Source organism: Chamaea fasciata, unplaced genomic scaffold (assembly GCF_029207755.1).
Source record: "Chamaea fasciata isolate MVZ Bird 193981 ecotype frontalis unplaced genomic scaffold, bChaFas1.0.hap1 SCAF_499, whole genome shotgun sequence".
In the NCBI taxonomy this organism is placed as follows: Eukaryota; Metazoa; Chordata; class Aves; order Passeriformes; family Sylviidae; genus Chamaea; species Chamaea fasciata.
The window spans coordinates 53,465-73,379 of NW_027094584.1; the positions used below are offsets into that span (position 1 = coordinate 53,465).

Sequence of the window (19,915 nt, forward strand, 5' to 3'; positions counted from 1 at the left end):
AAAATTGGGGGAAAAAAATGGGAAAAAATGGCGGAAAAATGGGGAAAAAAGGGTTAAAATGGCGGGAAAACGGGAGCTGGGGTTACTGGTTTGTACTGGTTTGGACTGGGGGTTACTGGTTTGGACTGGGAGGGGCTGGGAGGGGAAAAAAGGGGGGAAAATGGCAGAAAAATGGGGAAAAATGGGAAAATTTGGATTTTTTTTTACACTGGGTTATACTGGTTTATACTGGGAGCGACTGGGAGGGGAAAAAATGGGAAAAAACAGGTTAAAATGGCGGGAAAATGGGATTTTTTTTATACTGGTTTGTACTGGTTTATACTGGTTAGGAGTCGGGAGTTACTGGTTTGGGATTGGGGTTGCTGGTTTGTACTGGTTTATACTGGGAGGGACCGGGAGGGGAAAAAAGAGAAAAAAAAAGGGAAAAATTGTAATTTTTTTTAGAGTGGTTTGTACTGGTTTGAACTGGTTTGAACTGGGAGGGACTGGGAGGGTTAAAAATGGTGAAAAAATGGGAAAAAAATGGGAAAAAAATGGGAAAAATTCGGGTTTTTTTTGGTTTGTGCTGGTTTACACTGGTTTATACTGGTTTATACTGGTTTATAATGGTCCATACTGGTTTATACTGGTTTGAACTGGTTTGAACTGGGCCCCGCAGGTGCAGTGGGTGCTGAGCTCCCTCCTGAGGCTGAGCGTCCAGCAGGGGGCGTGACGGCACTGGTTTATACTGGGTTATACTGGTTTATACTGGGAGGGAAAAAATTGGGATTTTTGGGGGGAAAAATTGGGGATTTTGGGGAAAAAAAAAATTTGGGATTTTTGGGTCAAAATTTGGGGATTTGGGGGTTAAAAATGGGAAATTTTTGGGGGGGAAAAATTGGGAATTTTGGCGGGAAAATTTGGGGGGTTTCGGGTGAAAATTTGGGGATTTTGGGGTTAAAAATGGGAATTTGGGGGGGGGAACAAATTGGGGATTTTGGGCAAAAAAATCGTGATTTTGGGTTAAAAATTTGAGGATTTGGGGGTTAAAAAATGGGGGGTTTGAAGGGGAAATTGGGAATTTTGGGAAAAAAAATTGGGGATTTTTTGGGGGGAAAATGGAGAATTTTTTGGGGAAAAAGGGATTTTTTGGGGGGGGAAATCGGGAATTTTGGGGGGAAATTTGGGGATTTTGTGGGTAAAATTTGGGGAATTTGGGGGGAGAAATTGGAAAAATTGGGAGTTAAAAATTTGGGGATTTTGGGGTAAGAAAATGTTTTTTTGGGGGGTAAAATTTGGAGGTTTTGGGTTAAAAAATTGGGAATTTTGGGGGGTAAAATTTGGCGTTTTTGGAATATAAAATTGGGAATTTTGGGGGATAAAATTTGGGGTTTTTGCGTTAAAAAATTGGGAATTTCGGGGGGAAATTTGGGGATTTGGGGTTAAAAAATGGAAATTTTGGGGTTAAAAATCGGGATTTTTGGGCGGGGAAAATCGGGAAATTTTGGGGAGCAAAATTGGGAAATTTTGGGGTAAAATTGAAATTTTTAAAATTTTTTTTTAATTTAACCGAAATCTGGATTTTTTTTTTTTTCTGGAAAAAAATTTCCCCAAATTTGGGGCAATAAAAAGAGTGAAAAAAAAGTGAAATTCGGAGTGGAATTTTTTTTTTAATTTTTGGGTTTAAAAACCGGGAAATTTTGGTAAAAAATTGGTGAATTTGGGCTAAAAAAATCACATTTTTTGGGTTGAAAAAATGGGGAATTCGGGAGGTAAAAACCGGGAATTTTTGAAGGGAAAATTTGGGGTAAAAAAAGTGAAAATTTGGGTTTCAAAAAACAAATTTTTGGAGGTTAAAAAAGCGAATTTTTTTGAGGTTCAAACGGGAATTTTGGGGTAAAAAAAATCCTGAATTTTCCGGCTCCAAAAATTCTCATTTTCAGCCGAAAAAAATCCAAAATTTTGAGGCCAAAAAAAAAGCCGATTTTTGGTCCAAATAAATTCAATTCTTAAAGTCCAAAAAATTCGGATTTTTGGAGGCCCCAAAATCTTCGTTTTTCAGTCCAAACCTTCGGGGGGTTTTGTGGGTTTTTTTTGGTCTCGGTTTTGGGACGAAAAATGCAAATTTTGGGTGTTTATAAAAAGCCCCAAAATCCCCCGAAGGGTTTTGGGTGAAAAGAAAAAAAAAAAAAGCGATTTTAGGCAAATTTCGTGGGGGTGGGGAAAAAAAAAATTGAGGGTTTGCTTTAGGTTGGAGTCGAAGTTTGGGGTGAAAGAGCAAAAATTTGGTGAAAAAATGTGAATTTTGAGGCGAAACTTCAGAATTTTTGGTGAAAAAAGAAAATTGGGGAGAATTGGCGGATTCGGGTGAAAAATAAAAAAAATTGGGCGGAAAATGGGAAATTTTGGGTGGGAAAGAGGAAAATCGGGTGGAAAATCGGGAATTTGGGGGGGAAACGTGAAAATTGGGTGAAAAAATTCAAAATTGAGGTGGAAAAATCAGAATTTTGATGAAAACAGGGAAATCTTGGGTGAAACCCTAAAAATTTGGGGTGAAAAATGAAAAATCGGGGGGAAAGTGGATTTTGAGGTGAAAACTCAGGAATTTGGGGTGAAAAAGCAAAAATTTGGGTGAAAACCGGGAAAATTTGGGTGGAAAACGGGAATTCTGGGTGAAAATCGGGAGATTTTGGGTTAAAAATTAAAAGTTTCGGTGGGGGGAAAAAAATGAAGAATTTCGAGGGGAAAAGACAAAAAAAATTTCTAATTTGAAGACAAAAATTCTCGGGTTTTTTCGGTTAAAAATTCTGTTTTTTTGGGGTTTAAAAAAAAATCCACATTTTTGGGGGAAAAAATTCTGAATTCTACCAGGAGAAAATTCAGCTTCGGGGCAAAACCTCTGAATTTTGAGGCAAAAAAAGTCGATTTTAGGCAAAAGGTGCCAGAGCCGCGGGTGAAAAATAAAAATGCAAATTTTGGGGTCGGAAAAATGCAAAAAAAAAATTTGGGTCCGAAAACCCCCAAAATTTCGGCCCCTGAAGAGTTTTTGGGTGAAAAAAACCCCGAAATTTGCATTTTTCGGGGTTAAAAATATCGAGTTTAGGGGGGAAAAAAAACCCAAAATGATTCACGGGAAATTAATTTTTAAGAGAAGAGAATTTGGGGCAGAATTTGAAGATTTTGGGTTTAAAAAGAATTGATTTTTTTAAAATGTGGATAAATCTGGTGTTGGAGGGGGAAAAAAAGTGGAAAAATTTGAGGTAAAAATTGGCGGGTTTGGGGGTGGTTAAAAATTCACAGGTTTTAGGATTTAAGGGGAAAAATCCCACGTTTTTCAATGTAAAAAAATCACATTTTTAAGGCCAAAAAAGAAAAATTACGATTTTAAGGCAAATTTTTTTAAAATCGCGTTTTTTAGGGCAAAATTTCCACTTTTTAAGGCAAAAAAAAATTCGCGTTTTTTAAAGGCAACAAAATTTCACATTTTTGGGGCAAAATTCCCCGATTTTGGATTTTTAAAGAGATAAATTCCCGCGGGGGAGTAAAAAAAAAAAAATCAAACGATGAATTTTTTTATTCTTTCAAAATAAACGCGAAATTTTGAGGCGAAAATCCCGGTTTTTGGTTAAAAGCAGAATTCTTTTGGTTTTTTTGAAACGTTTTTATTAATTTTCTTTTATGATTATGGTTTGATTTTTTTGATTTTTAAGGCGCGTTTTGACAATTTTTAAGGCACAAAATCCACAATTTGAAAGGCGAAAAAAAATTCACAATTTTAAAGGCAAAATTTAACAAATTTTAAGGCAAAAAAAGTAACGATTTTTTTCAGGCGAATTTTAAGGAATTTTAAGGCAAAATCCCACAATTTTTAATGTAAAATTTGACAATTGTTGACGGCAAATTTTAACAACTTTTTAAGGCACAAAATGAACAATTTTTAAAGCAAAAATTAGGAAATTTTGATGTAAAATTTAACAAATTTTTAAGGCACGAGAGTAAAAATCACAATTTTTTCACGGCAAATTTTTACAACTTTTTAAGACGCAAAATTAACAGTTTCTGAGGCAAAAATTAACAAATTTTAGATGTAAAATTAACAATTTTTTAAGGCAAAAAAAGTAAAAATCACAATTTTTTCACGGCAAACTTTAACAACTTTTTAAGGCGCAAAATTAACAGTTTTTAAAGCAAAAACGAACAAATTTTAATGTAAAATTTAACACATTTTTAAGGCAAAAAATATCACAATTTTTAAAACGAAAATCCCGCAAATTTTAAGGCACAAAATAAATAATAAATTTTTTAAAAAAAATCTTTTTTTTTAACCTTTTATTCCCTTTTTCACCCCGAAATTCCCTTTTATTTCCCACGAACCAAAACCACCGAAAATTTCCCAATTTTCACCTTTTTTCACCCAAATTCTCCTTTTTTTTTTGAGGAAAAATCGGCGAATTTTGGCTTTGGAAAAAAAAAATTCTTCATTTTTTTCCAGATCCGAAATTCTTCCTCTTTTCTGATTTTCCCCCTCAAAAAAATCTTCATTTTCAGAGCCCCAAAATCCGGATTTTTGAGCTGAAAATTTCACCTTTTTTTGCCCCAAAAATCTTCATTGTTTTTTCACTCCAAAATCCTCATTTTTCATCCCCAAAATTTCCTTTTTTTCTCCTTCTTCGAAAATTCCAATTTTTCCACCATAAAATCCCCAAAAATCTTCATTTTTGGGGTCCCAAAAACCTCGGTTTTTTCGCCCCGAAAAACTCGGTTTTCTGCCTCAAAAAATCCTCGTTTTAAAACTCCGAAAATCGCCCTTTTCCGCCCCAAAAATCCTCATTTTTCCCGCCTAAAAATCGCCAAATTTCAGCTCCAAAAAAATCCCCAATATCTACGTTTTCCATCCCAAAAAAACCTCCAAGTTCCGGTCCAGAAATCGTCATTTTTTACGTTAAAAAAATCCTGATTGTGGCAAAAAAAAAAATTCTTCGTTTTTTACCTCAAAAAAATCCCGATTCCGGCAAAAAAAAAAAATCTTCATTTTTAACTCAAAAAAATCCCGATTCTGGCAAAAAAAATCTTCATTTTTACCTCAAAAAATCCTGATTCTGGCAAAAAAAAGAATCTTCATTTTTTACATTAAAAAATTCCGATTCTGGCAAAAAAAAATCTTCATTTTTTACATTTAAAAAAATCCGATTCTGGCAAAAAAAAATCTTCATTTTTACATCACAAAAATCCCAATTTTGGCAAAAAAAAAAATCTTTATTTTTACCTCAAAAAAATCTCGATTTTGGGTGAAAAAACTCAAAAATTTTTTGCCCCAAAAATCTCAATTTTTGACCAAAAATCCGATTTTGCCGATTCTTCCCCCAAACCTGATTTTCCCCCCCCCCCACGCTCCGAAATTTGCATTTTCGGCCCCTCCCCCTCTCCAATAATTTCTAAATTTTTTTTTTAACCCAAAATTCGCCGAATTCGCCCCAAAATCCGCCCCTGGGGCGCCCCCTGCTGGGAAACGCCGGAAACGGCCTCAAAAAACCAAAAAATTTCCAAATTTTGGGGGTTTTTTGTTTCTTTTTTTAAAGGGGGTGGGGTCACCTGGAGGCCACGCCCACCCCACCTTGCCACGCCCATTTTAACCCAAGTTTTACATTTTTTGCCCCAAATCGATTTCTTTCACTTTCAACCCGATTTTTTCTTTTTCTTTTTTTTTTTTTAACCACAATTTTTCCGGTTATCGACAGAATTTTTCGTTTTTCCCCGAATTTTTTCATTTTTACCCGAATTTTTACATCTTTAACCGAATTTTTTCCATTTTTACCCAAAATCTTTCATTGTCACCCCAATTCCTTCACTTTAAACCCGATTTTTTCATTTTTACCCAAATTTTTTCATTTTCTCCAATTTTTTTCATTTTTACCCAAATTTTTTCATTTTCCCCCAAATTTTTTTCATTTTTACCCGATTTTTTTCATTTTTACCCCAAATTTTTCCATTTTTACCCAAATTTTTACCCCAAATTTTTTCACTTAACCCAATTCCTCTATTTTAAACCTGAATTTTTCATTTTTAGCCAAATGTTTACATTTTTAACCCAAATTTTTTCATTTTGACCCAAATTTTTACATTTTTACCCAAATTTTTTCATTTTCACCCCAATTCCTACATTTTTAACCCAAATTTTTTCATTTTTAACCCAAATTTTTTCATTTTTACCCAAATTTTTTTCATTTTCCCCCGAATTTTTACATTTTTAACCCAAATGTTTTCATTTTTAACCCAATTTTTTTCATTTTTACCCAAATTTTTTCATTTTTACCCCAGTTTTTTCATTTCTCTTCCAATTTTTTCATTTTTTACCCAAATTTTTACACTTTTACCCCAATTCCTTCATTTTAAACCTGAATTTTTCATTTTTACCCAAATTTTTACACATTTACCGAAATTTTTACATTTTTAGCCCAAATTTTTTCATTTTCAACCCAAATTTTTACATTTTTACCCATTTTTTTTCTATTTTTACCCCATTTTTTTCATTTTCACCGAGTTTTTGCATTTTTCACCCAAACCTTTCATTTCCCCCAAACCCGTTCACCGTCGAACCGAATCCTTTCGTTCTTACCCCCCAAATCTTTATTTTCAATGTTAATTTTTTCCTCATTGGATTCCGAACCACATTCCCCCGTTTCTCCACCCCAACCTCCCCCACTTAGCCCCGCCCCCTGCCGCCATCTTTAATTCCCATAACTCCCCGTTTCCCACCCAAATTTCCCTCTTTTTTTTTGGTTTTTTGGGGTTTTTTGGGGGGTTTTTTTTGGGGGTTTTTTTTTGGCCACGCCCCTTTTTTTTAGCCCCACCCCGGCGGCCCCGGCGACCACGCCCAGCGGTACCACCCCCGGTAGGTGACGACCCAGCAGGCCCAGCCCAGGGCGGCGCCGGCGGCGTTGCGGGCCCAGGTGTGGCGGTAGGTGAGGGTGACGACCAGCAGGAGGTGCCACGTGACCAGCAAGGCCACGCCCAGCAGGTAGAGGACGGAGAGAGCGGCGGGCGGGGCTTCAAGATGGCGGGGGGAAGGGGGAAAATGGTGGGCGGGGGCTTCAAAATGGCGGCCAGAATCAAGGGGGCAGCCCGAATCAAAATGGCGGGCGGGGTGGCCAAGATGGCCGCCCTGAGGGACGAAATGGCCGCCCTCAAAATGGCCGCCGTGGGGGTCAAAATGGCCGCCGTGGGGGTCAAAATGGCCGCTCTCCCAGCGGCGGCCAGAATAAAAATGGCGGCCAGGTTCAAGATGGCTGCCGGAATCAAGATGGCCACCGCGCCGGCCCCAAAATGGCCGCCCAAGATGGCCGCTCCAGCCGTACCCGCCCGGCCCCGCCCACCCTTCATTTGAATGCGGAGGGCCGGCCCACTCGAAGCCGATTGGCCGCCACGGGGGGCGCGGCCAGGCCCACCCTCGCCCGGCGGCCATCTTGGCTCCTTCCCCGCCGTCGTATCCGGCCGCCATCTTCAATCTGGGCGCCATCCTGGCTTCTTCTCCTCCATAATACCCGGCGGCCATCTTGGCTTCCTCTCTGACGTCATATCCGGCCGCCCTCTTGGATCCTTCTTCTCCCCCGTAATACCCGGCGGCCATCTTGGCCTCCCCGGCGGCCATCTTGGCCCCGTACAAGCTCCTCCCCAAGGCCGCCGCCTCCTCGGCCAGCCCCAACCCACAATGCACCAGGGCGAAGGCCTGGGGGGCGGGGCTGAAGCCTTCCCAGCGGTGCCCCGCCCCCCGGCAGGAGGCGGGGTCTCCCAGGGGCAGCAGCAGGAGCCCCTGCGGCGTCTCCGATTGGCAGGAGCCGGTGGCGGCCTCCAGGGCGTGGCCGAGGGCGCGGCCGGCGCGGGCCAGGGCGAGGCCGACGGCCAATCGGGCGAGGGCGCGGAGGGCGGAGCTGCGCGGGGGGCGGAGCCAGGGGTGGGAGGCCACCAGCAGGGAGCCAATGAGGAGCCAGGTCCAGGCGGCGGCCGAGGAGGTGAGGCGGCTGCGGAGGACACCGATTGGCTATCGGTTATCGGTCATTAACTGCCGGTCATCGATCGGTGATTAGCGATTAATGATTAGCAATTAGCTATTCGCTATTAATGAATATCGATTGAATATTCATTATTTATTATTTATTATTTATTATTTATTAGCTATTAGCTATTAGCTATTATTTATTAGTTATTCGTTATTAGTTATTAGTTATTCGTTATTCGTTATTCGTTATTAATGATCAAGGATTATTTACTAATCCGGTGTCGATTCTTAATGAATATTCAGCCTTAATTATCAAGCATTGATTATTGCCTGCGCATTACTCACAGGTGACTGATTGGCTGGCATCGGTTATTAATTGGCTGTTCATCAGCTATTAACGGGTAATTAGTCGGTTCATCTTGCCTAATGGCTGTCATTAATCAGCGGTGGGTGGCTGTTAATTAATTGGTTGTTGGGGGGGGCGTTAATTACTGGGTGATTATTGGTTATCGATCTCGTTAATTGGCCGTTATTGAATGGTTCGCAGTCATTGATGGATTGGCAATCGGTTATTAATCGGTTATTAATCAGTCATTAATTAACTGCTGGATGCTTACTGAGCGCTGATTGGTGTTTGGCCATCGATTAATTGGCTATTAATTGGTCGTCAGCTGGGTCCTGAATGGTTATTGGATAGTTACTGGGCATCGATTAATGATTGGCTATTGATTAGTTATTGTTGATTGTGCCCACATGACGAGTTATGGATTATTAATCGATTATTAATCGGTTCATCGATCGGTTAATTTACACCTTCATTGACCCTTGATTGAGCGATCGATCAATTATTGCTCCCGCCCCGCCCCATAGATCCGGCCCCGCCCCATAGATCCCATCCTGCCCCATAGATCCGGCTCCACCCCATAGATCCGGCCCCGCCCCATAGATCCGGCCCCGCCCCATAGATCCGGCTCCGTCCCATAGATCCGGTCCCGCCCCATAGATCCGGTCACACCCCATAGATCCGGTCCCGCCCCATAGATCCGGCCCCGCCCCATAGATCCGGCCCCGCCCCATAGATCCGGCCCCGCCCCATAGATCCGGCCCCGCCCCATAGATCCGGCTCCGCCCCATAGATCCGGCCCCGCCCCATAGATCCGGCCCCGCCCCATAGATCCGGCCCCGCCCCATAGATCCGGCTCCGCCCCATAGATCCGGTCACACCCCATAGATCCGGTCACACCCCATAGATCCGGCCCCGCCCCATAGATCCGGCCCCGCCCCATAGATCCGGCCCCGCCCCATAGATCCGGTCCCGCCCCATAGATCCGGTCACACCCCATAGATCCGGCCCCGCCCCATAGATCCGGTCCTGCCCCATAGATCCCATCCTGCCCCATAGATCCCAGTCCCGCCCCATAGATCCCAGTCCTGCCTCACAGATCCCAGTCCCGCCCCATAGATCCGGTCGTGCCCCATAGATCTGGTCCTGCCCCATAGATCCGGCCCCGCCCCATAGATCCGGCCGTGCCCCACGGATTGGACTCAGCCCCACAGATCGACCCACAGATTGCCCACTCCCAGCCCCACAACCTCCCCCAAAACCCCACAGCCTGACCCACAGATCCCAGTCCTGCCCCACAGATCAATGTCAGCCCCACAGACTGACCCACAGCTCCACCAAATCCCCATCCCCAGCCCCACAGACCCCCTCCAGCCCCACAACCAAATCCCCCTCCCAGCCCCACAGATCCCACCCCCAGCCCCCACAACCTCCCTCAAACCCCCCCAGACTGCCCAATAGCTCCACCAAATCTCCCTCCCAGCCCCATAGATCCCACCCCAGCCCCACAGATCCCCTCCAGCCCCACAACCACCCCAAAAAACCCCTCCCAGCCTCACAGATCCCACTCCCAGCCCCACAACCACCCCAAATCCCCCTCCCAGCCCCATAGATCCCCACCCCCAGCCCCACAACCACCCCCAAACCCCCACAGACTGACCCCACAGCTCCACCTCCAACCCCCCCAGCCCCACATCTCCCCCTCCCCAGCCCCACAACCTCCCTCATACCCCCACAGCCTGACCCATAGCTCCACCAAATCCCCCTCCCAGCCCCACAGACTGACCCACATCTCTCCCTCCCCAGCCCCACAGACCCCGCTCCCAGCCCCACAACCACCCCAAAAACCCCTCCCAGCCCCATAGATCCCAATCCCAGCCCCACAGACTGACCCACAGCTCCACCAAATCCCCATTCCCAGCCCCACAGACCCCGCTCCCAGCCCCACAACCACCCCAAATCCCCCTCCCCAGCCCCATAGATCCCACCCCCAGCCCCATAGATCCCCTCCAGCCCCACAACCACCCCAAAAACCCCTCCCAGCCCCACAGATCCCCTCCAGCCCCACAACCACCCCAAATCCCCCTCCCAGCCCCACAGACCCCACTCCCAGCCCCACAACCACCCCAAATCCCCCTCCCAGCCCCACAGATCTCACCCCCAGCCCCACAACCACCCCAAATCCCCCTCCCAGCCCCACAGATCCCAATGCCAGCCCCACAGCCTGACCCATAGCTCCACCAAATCCCCCTCCCAGCCCCACAGATCCCCATTCCCAGCCCCACAGATCTCCTCCAGCCCCACAGACTGACCCACATCTCCCCCTCCCAGCCCCATAGATCCCACTCCCAGCCCCACAACCACCCCAAATCCCCCTCCCAGCCCCCCATCTCCGCCCCCCAGCCCCATAGATCCCGCTCCCAGCCCCACAACCACCCCAAATCCCCCTCCCAGCCCCACAGATCCCCCTCCCAGCCCCACAACCACCCCAAATCCCCCTCCCAGCCCCACAGACCCCGCTCCCAGCCCCACAACCACCCCAAATCCCCCTCCCAGCCCCATATCTCCGCCCCCCAGCCCCACAGATCCCACCCCCAGCCCCACAGATCCCCTCCAGCCCCCACAGACTGACCCACATCTCACCATCCCCAGCCCCACAGACCCCGCTCCCAGCCCCACAACCTCCCTCAAACCCCCCCAGACTGCCCAATAGCTCCACCAAATCTCCCTCCCAGCCCCATAGATCCCACTCCCAGCCCCCACAGATCCCCTCCAGCCCCACAGACTGACCCACATCTCACCATCCCCAGCCCCACAGACCCGCTCCCAGCCCCACAACCACCCCAAATCCCCCTCCCAGCCCCACATCTCCGCCCCCCAGCCCCACAGATCCCGCTCCCCCCAGCCCCACAACCACCCCAAATCCCCCTCCCAGCCCCACATCTCCGCCCCCCAGCCCCCCCATCTCGGCCCCCCAGCCCCCCCGCGTCCCCCCAACTCACGCCTCCAGGCGGTTGTGGGGCGAGGCCAGCAGGCTGTGGGGGTCCCCGCGGCCCCGCAGCAGCGGGCCCAGCCCCACCAGCGCCCCCAGCAGCAGCGCGTGGGCGCGGGGGAAGGCGGGCAGCGCCAGCAGCGCCGCCGCCCCACGGCAGAGCGCCAGCAGCGCCGCCCCCACAGCAGCGCTGCCCCACGGCCAGGGCCGCGCCCCGCCCAGCCGCTCTGCCCCATAGCTCGGGGGACGGGGGGGGGTTTTTTTCTCTCTCTCTCTCTCTCCCCCGGAGGAGGACGCGGCCCAAGGGCAGAGGGGGGGGGGAGGGGAGGGGGGACGGGACGGGGACAGGTGTGGGGGAGGGGGGAGGGGGGAGGGGGGAGGGATCGGGGGAGGATCTGTGGGGCGGGAATGGGATCTAGGGGGCAGACACTGATCTATGGGGCTGGGAATAGGGATCTATGGGGCTGGATCGGATCTGTGGGGGCTGGGAATGGGATCTACGGGGGCTGGATCGGATCTGTGGGGCTGGGAATGGGATCTAGGGGGCAGACACTGATCTATGGGGCTGGGAATGGGGATCTATGGGCTGGATCGGATCTGTGGGGCTGGGAATGGGATCTATGGGGCAGACACTGATCTATGGGGCTGGAATGGGATCTAGGGGGCAGACACTGATCTATGGGCTGGGAGGGAAATCTATGGGGTAGAGCCTGATCTACCGGGCTGGGAATGGGATCTATGGGGCCCGGGCTGGGATCTATGGGGCTGGATCGGATCTGTGGGGCGGGGAATGGGATCTACGACGGGCTGGATCGGATCTGTGGGGCGGGGAATGGGATCTATGGGGCAGACACTGATCTATGGGGCTGGGAATGGGATCTACGGGGCTGGATCGGATCTGTGGGGCGGGGAATGGGATCTAGGGGGCAGACACTGATCTATGGGGCTGGGAATGGGATCTATGGGGCTGGATCGGATCTGTGGGGTTGGGGCTGGGATCTATGGGGCTGAGAAGGAAATCTATGGGGTAGAGCCTGATCTACGGGGCTGGGAATGGATCTATGGGGCAGTCTATGGGGTTGACCCCGAGCTATGGGGCTGGAGAGGATCTATGGGGCTGGGAGGGAAATCTATGGGGCAGACATTGATCTAGGGGGCTGGAGGGGATCTATGGGGCCCGGGCTGGGATCTATGGGGCTGGATCGCACCTGTGGGGTTGGGGCTGGGATCTATGGGGCTGAGACTGGGATGTATAAGGCAAACACTGATCTATGGGGCTGGGAGGGAAATCTATGGGGCAAACACTGATCTATGGGGCTGGGGACTGGGATTTATGGGGCTGGAGCTGGGATCTATGGGGCAGACACTGACCTATGGGGCTGGATCGGATCTGTGGGGCTGGGGCTGGGATCTATGGGGCAGACCGCGATCTATGGGGCCGGAGTGGATCCATGGGGCCGATCTATGGGGCTGACCGCGATCTATGGGGCTGGGAGGGATCTATGGGGCGGGGAGGGAAATCTATGGGGCAGACCCGGATCTATGGGGCCGGGATCTGTGGGTTGCGAATGGGATCTGTGGGTCGATCTATGGGGCAGGGGATCGATCTGTGGGGTGGAACCTGATCAAGCCCCGCCCCCCCTCCTCCCCCGCAGCACAGTGGGCGTGGTCACAGCATCACGCACTCGATTTATTGGTGGGCGTGGCCCGCCCCTCCCCGCCCGGCCCCGCCCCCCGCCCCCCAAGCCCCGCCCTCTTCCCGTCGTCGTCGTCGTCGTCCCGCCGTGGGTCGCGATAATCCCAGAGCCGGACGGTGCCGTCCCACTGCGGAAGGGGGCGTGGCCCTCATTAGGACACGCCCCCCCTTAACCGCTGATCACGCCCCTTGATTCCTAGACACGCCCCTTCCTCAAAAAAACCCGCCCGTTTTAGCCCCACCCACTTTAAAGCGGCAAATCGGTTTTTTGTTAAACCCCGCCCGTTTTATCCTCTAGGACACGCCCACCTTAGCTCCGCCCACTTTGAATATCTGATTTTTTAAACCACGCCTCTTATTCCTTAAAGCCACGCCCCTTTGTCCCTTCACCCGCGCCCCTTCAACGCGCGCGCCTCTCATTGTAAACCACGCCCACCTGCTCCCGTTAAACCCCGCCCACACCTGTGTGTTTAACCCCGCCCCTTCCCCTTAAAACCCACTTCCCCCAAGCCACGCCCACCGAGGAGCTGGCCAGCCAATCCCCCGAGGGGCTCCAGCTGACGTCCCGCACGCAGGCGCTGTGATTGGTCAGCCGCCGCAGGACACGCCCCGTGATGACGTCCGTATACTGGGGGAGGGGGAAAAAAAGGGGGCGGGACCAATGAGATTCAGGCGTGTTGAAACCAGTGAACGCCCCAAACGGATAAGGGTTAAACCCCGCCCACTTCCGGTTTAAACGGGCCACATCCCACTTCCTGTTTAACAGGCCGCGCCCCCCCTCAGCCCTATTGGGTCAAAATTACCCAAAATTCCACCCCCAGCCCCTCCCAGTGTAAACCAGTCCCCTGAAAAAAACCGGAAATGCTTTGGCCACGCCCACTTCCGGCCCCACCCACTTCGGGCCTTGCCCAAAACGCCCCAAAATGACCCAAAATCCCCCCAAATTTCCCCCAAATCTCCTCCCAGTCCCTCCACTAGAAACCACTCCCACGCCAAACCCGAAGCGCTTGGGCCACGCCCACTTCCGGTCCCACCCACCCACTTCCGGGTCGCCCCCAAACCGTCCCAAAGTCACCCAAATTTCCCCAGAATCCCCCCAAAATCCCTCCCGAAAACCCCGGAAGCGCCGAAGCCACGCCCTCTTACTAAGCACCCGCCCCCCTCGGCGCTTCCGGCGGCCATGACGGGCGCGCCCCCGGGCGGGGCCAGGCGGCAGCGCAGCAGCGTGTGCAGCACCGAGTGACCCCGGAAGGTCACCAGGGAGGCGTCGCCCGGAAGGGGCGTGGCCCCGGCGGGCTGGGGAGAGGGGAAAAAAAAAAAAAGGGGGCGGGGTTAAGGGTTAGGACACGCCCGCTTCGGAAAGGGCGGGAAAACGTTGAGGTGAAATTGGGGAAGAAGGGGCGCGAGTTGACCCAAAATTGAGCAAAATGGGCCAAAATTGAACAAAATTGGACAAAATTGACCAAAATTGAATGAAATTGACCAAATTTGACCAAATTTGACCCAAATTGGACAAAATCGAAGAAAATTGGCCAAAATTGAATGAAATTGACCCAAGTTGACCCCAAATTGAATAAAATTGGCCAAAATTGGCCAAAATTGACCCAAAATTCACCAAAATTGACACAAATTGACCAAAATTTTCCCAAATTGACCAAAATTGACCAAAATTGTCACAAATTGACCAAAAGTGACTAAAACTGACCCAAATTGACCAAAATTTTCCCAGATTTCCCCAAATTGACACAAATTGACCCAAATTGACCCAAATTGACCAAAATTGACACGAATTCACCCAAATTTTGCCAGATTTCCCCAATTTCACCCAAAATTGACCCCAAATTTCCCCAAATTTCCCCAAACTTTCCCGGATTTCCCCAAATTGACCCAAACTGAGGCAAAATCGCTGCAAATTCACCCAAAACCGGACCCGAAGCCAACCGAACCCGCCGGGAAATTTTTCCCCCTTTGACCCAAACCAAGTTCCGGCTTCTCCAGTATAAACCAGTAACCCCCCCGCATCTTTTCCTATTTTTTAACCCTTTTTTCCCCGTTTTTAACCATTTTTTCCGCATTTTTAACCCTTTTTTCCCCGTTTTTAACCATTTTTCCCGCATTTTTAACCCTTTTTTTCCCCGTTTTAACCATTTTCCCGCATTTTTAACCCTTTTTTCCCCCGTTTTTAACCATTTTTCCCGCATTTTAACCCTTTTTCCCCGTTTTTAACCATCTTTTCCTATTTTTAACCCTTTTTCCCCCGTTTTTAACCATTTTTCCGCATTTTTAACCCTTTTTTCCCCGTTTTTAACCATTTTTCTGCATTTTAACCCTTTTTTCCCCCGTTTTTAACCATTTTCCCCGCATTTTTAACCCTTTTTTCCCCGTTTTTAACCATTTTCCCCGCATTTTTAACCCTTTTTTCCCCCCGTTTTTAACCATTTTTCCGCATTTTTAACCCTTTTTCCCCCGTTTTTAACCATTTTTCCGCATTTTTAACCCTTTTTTCCCCGTTTTTAACCATTTTCCCGCATTTTTAACCCTTTTCCCCCCCGTTTTTAACCGTTTTTTCACCGTCTCCCCCCATTTTTTCACCTCCCGGTATAAACCAGCACAACCCCAGTCCCCTCCCAGTACGAACCAGTAACCCCCAAATCTCTTCCCCCATTTTCCCGCCATTTTTCCCCCATTTTTAACCCTTTCTCCTCCACTTTAACCCTTTCCCCCCCATTTTTTTCACCATTTTTCGTCTTTTTTTTCCCCCCATTCCTTCGCCCTTCACCCCCTCCCAGTCCCTCCCAGTATAAACCAGTACAAACCACTAACCCCACGTCTTTTTCCCCTTTTTTTCCCGCCATTTTTAACCCTCTCTTTCCCCAAATTTCCCCATTTTCCCCCCATTTTCCCCCCACATTTTCCCCATTTCCCCCCCAATTTTTTTCTCATTTTTTCCCCCCGTTTTCCCCATTTTTTTCCCAATTTCCCCCCATTTTGCCCCATTTCCCCATTATTTTTCCCCATTCCCATTTTTTCCCCCCATTTTTGCCCCATTTTCCCCCAAATTTCCCCCCATTTTCCCCCATTCCCCCCATTTTCCCTCATTTTTCCCCCATTTTTTCCCCCATTTTCCCCAATTTTTTCCCCCAATTTTTTCCCCCATTTTCTTCCCATTTTTCCCCCAATTTTTCCCCATTTCTCCCCCCCATTTCCCCCATTTTTTCCCCATTTTTCCCCCATTTCTCCCAATTTTTCCTCCAATTTTTCCCCCAATTTTCCCCCAATTTTCCCCCCATTTTCTTCCCATTTTCCCCCATTTCTCCCCCCATTATTTTCCCCCCATTTTCCCCCATTTCCCCCCATTTTCTTCCCATTTTCCCCCATTTTTTCCCCCCATTTTCCCCATTTTTCCCCCATTTTCCCCAATTTTTTCCCCCAATTTTTTCCCCATGTTCCCCCTCAATTTTTCCCCCCATTTTCCCCCATTTCCCCCATTTTTCCCCCCATTATTTCCCCCCACATTTTTCCCCCATTTTTCCCATTTTCCCCCCCATTTCCCCCCATTTTCCCCCCATTATTTTTCCCCATTATTTCCCCAATTTTTTTCCCCATTTCCCCCCATTTTTTCCCCCATTCCCCCCCAATTTCCCCCCCCAATTTCCCCCCAATTTTTCCCCCCCCCTCCCAGTACAAACCAGTCCCTCCCCAGTCACCGTTGCGCGGCGCTCTCTGCCACCGGTAGTCCCAGCTCTGCCGCGCCACCGCCCGGCGCGCGGCCGCCAGCGCCGCCGGCCCCGAGGGCCGCCGCAGGTCCCACAGCTTGGCCGACTGGTCCTTGGAGTTGGACACCACGTAGCGACCGTCGCCCTGCCGGCACAAACCGCCGCCAACCAGTCGGCGCCGCCTTGGGACGCTTCCCGCCTTTTTTCCCGCTTTTTTGGGGAATTTTTTAGCATTTTTTCGCCATTTTTTACCATTTTTTAAAACCGTTTTCAAGCGTTTTTTCACCATTTTTTTTGAATTTTTTCCGAATTTTTACCATTTTTAAACCATTTTCAAGCATTTTTTCACCAATTTTTTTTGCATTTTTTCGCAATTTTTTCACTATTTTTAAACCATTTTCAAGCGTTTTTCCAACAATTTTTTTTGCATTTTTTTCCGAATTTTTTACCATTTTTTTAACTGTTTTCAAGAGTTTTTTCACAATTTTTTTAGCATTTTTTTGCCATTTTTTTGCCATCTTTTTACCGTTTTCAAGCGTTTCTTTACCAATTATTTTTCCATTTTTTTTGCCATTTTTTTACCATTTTTCTACCGTTTTCAAGCGCTTTTTCACCAATTTTTTTGCATTTTTCCGAATTTTTTACCATTTTTTTTACCATTTTCAAGCATTTTTTCACCAATTTTTTTTAGGATTTTTTGGCCATTTTTTACCATTTTTTACCATTTTTTAAACCGTTTTCAAGCGTTTTTTCACTAATTTTTTGGCATTTTTTTGCCATTTTTTACCATTTTTTTACCGTTTTCAAGCGTTTTTTCACCAATTTTTTTTGCCTTTTTTCGCAATTTTTTCACTATTTTTTAACCATTTTCAACCGTTTCTTCACTAATTTTTTCTGCATTTTTTCCGAATTTTTTACCATTTTTAAACCATTTTCAAGCGTTTTTTCCACCAATTTTTTTAGCATTTTCTTGCCATTTTTTACCACTTTTTTACCATTTTCAAGCATTTTTTCACCAATTATTTTTAGGATTTTTTGGCCATTTTTTACCATTTTTTTACCGTTTTCAGCGTTTATTTTTTCTCGCTTTTTTTTTACTTTTTCTCTTACCACAATTTTTTTTGCATTTTTTCCGAATTTTTTACCATTTTTAAACCATTTTCAAGCGTTTTTCCAACAATTTTTTTTGCATTTTTTCGCAATTTTTTTACCATTTTTTACCGTTTTCAAGCGTTTTTCACCATTTTTTTTTGCATTTTTTCCGAATTTTTTACCATTTTTAAACCATTTTCAACCGTTTCTTCACCAATTTTTTTGCCTTTTTTCGCAATTTTTTCACTATTTTTTAACCATTTTCAACCGTTTTTCCACCAATTTTTTTGCATTTTTTTTACCATTTTTTTACCGTTTTCAAGCCTTTCTTCACCAGTATTTTTAGCATTTTTTTCCATTTTTTTCCCCCAATTTTTTTCCTGTTTTTTCCCCTTTTTTTTTCCTCTCCCCTCCCGCGTTTTCCCCTCCCAGTACAAACCAGTACAAACCAGCACGAACCGGTTTCCTCCCGTTGTTAACCCTTTCCCCGCCATTTTTAAACCCTTTCCCCGCCGTACCTCCGCCGTTTTTTTGACGGATTTTCCCCGTTTTTTGACGGATTTTCCCCGTTTTTCCCCGTTACCCCCCCCCCCCCCTTTTTTTCCTTTCCTCCCAGTTTAAACCAGTACAAACCAGTAACTCCAAACCCCCTTTCCCCCAAATCTTCCGCCATTTTTAACCCTTTCCCCGCCATTTTTAACCCCTTCCCCGCCGTGCCGCCGCCGTTTTTTTGACGGATTTTCGCCGTTTTTTGACGGATTTTCCCCGTTTTTTCGCCCTCCCAGTCCAAACCAGTATGTCCCAGTTACCCGGGCGTGCAGGAAGGTGACGCCGTCCCTGTGGCCGGCCAGGCTGAGGGCGGGACCCTCGGGGAGGCAGCGCCGGTCCCAGGCCCGGCAGACGCCGTCGTCGCCCCCGGAGAGGAGGAGCTGACCCGGGGGGTCGCCCAGGGCCACGGCGTTGACGTCATCCTCGTGGGCGGGGACCTGGAGGAAAACAAACTGGTTTATACTGGGAGGGACTGGGAGGGAAAAAAAAAAAAAAATGGAGAAAATCGGTGAAAAAACGGCGGGAAAATGGGGGGGGAAAGGGTTAAAAATGGCGGGAAACCGGTTTCGTACTGGTTTGAACTGGTTTGTACTGGGGGGGAGAAAAACGGGGGAAACGGGTGAAAAAACGGGGAAAAAAAGGGGAAAAATGGCGGGAAAAACGGGGGGGAAATGGAGATTTTTGGGGTTTACTGGTTTGTACTGGTTTATACTGGTTTGTAGTGGTTTATACTGGTTTGTACTGGTTTGTACTGGTTTGTACTGGGAGAGGGAAAAGGAGGAAAAATATGGGGAAAAAATGAAGCGAAAAATGGCCCCCAAAAAAAGGGGAAAAAAATGGGGAAAAAAATCGGGATTTCGGGCTTTACTGGTTTATACTGGTTTGTACTGGGAGGGGGCAAAAGGGCGACAAAAAACCGGCCAAAAAAAGTGAAAAAAAAAACCCCGGTAAAAAAACGGGAAAAAACCCGGAAAAAAACGGGGGAAAAACCCCGGGATTTTGGGGTTTACTGGTTTATACTGGTTCATACTGGTTTAAAACTGGTTTAAACTGGTTTATACTGGTTTATACTGGTTTTGCGCTCACCCTGAGCACGCGCCGCATGGCCTGCCGGTCGTAGACGTAAACGCAGCCGTCGTTGGCCCCGCCCACCACCTCCCGCCCCTCCGGCCCCCACGGCCAATGAGAAGACGGCGAAGCGACGGTCCTCGGGCCTAAAGGAAAGGGGCGGAGTCAGGGACACGCCCAGTGCGGAAGACACGCCCACTTTGCCGTGTAGAGGGTGGGAGCATGTTTAAGCCACGCCCACTTTGTCGCATAAGGTTAAATAGTAGCTTAAGCCACGCCCACTTTGTCATATAAGGTTAAATGGCAGATTAAGCCACACCCACTTCCCCCTCATAAAGGATTCTAACAGTGTCTTGGCCACGCCCACTGCCCCAGTGTAGCTGTGCTGAGGCCCCGCCCACTTTTCCACATGTGGATAATCAACTTGTTAAGCCACGCCCACTTTCCCCTCATACAGCTAAACATGGAGTTAAGCCACGCCCCA

The 19,915-nt window shown here is 47.7% G+C and overlaps 1 protein-coding gene across 1 annotated transcript; it reads right to left on the reverse strand.

The window, feature by feature from the left end:
- Positions 1 to 6,397: 6,397 nt before the first annotated feature.
- Positions 6,398 to 19,642, reverse strand: DCAF11 (DDB1 and CUL4 associated factor 11; the record flags this gene model as incomplete). The annotated part of the gene is given in 10 exon segments (XM_066208852.1): positions 6,398 to 7,997; positions 11,321 to 11,705; positions 12,996 to 13,134; positions 13,527 to 13,761; positions 14,082 to 14,302; positions 14,894 to 14,898; positions 16,714 to 16,867; positions 18,624 to 18,800; positions 19,450 to 19,530; positions 19,532 to 19,642. Coding segments are annotated over 10 exon segments (2,685 nt in total), but the record flags the coding sequence as incomplete, so codon positions are not given.
- Between the last annotated feature and the right edge of the window lie 273 nt (positions 19,643 to 19,915).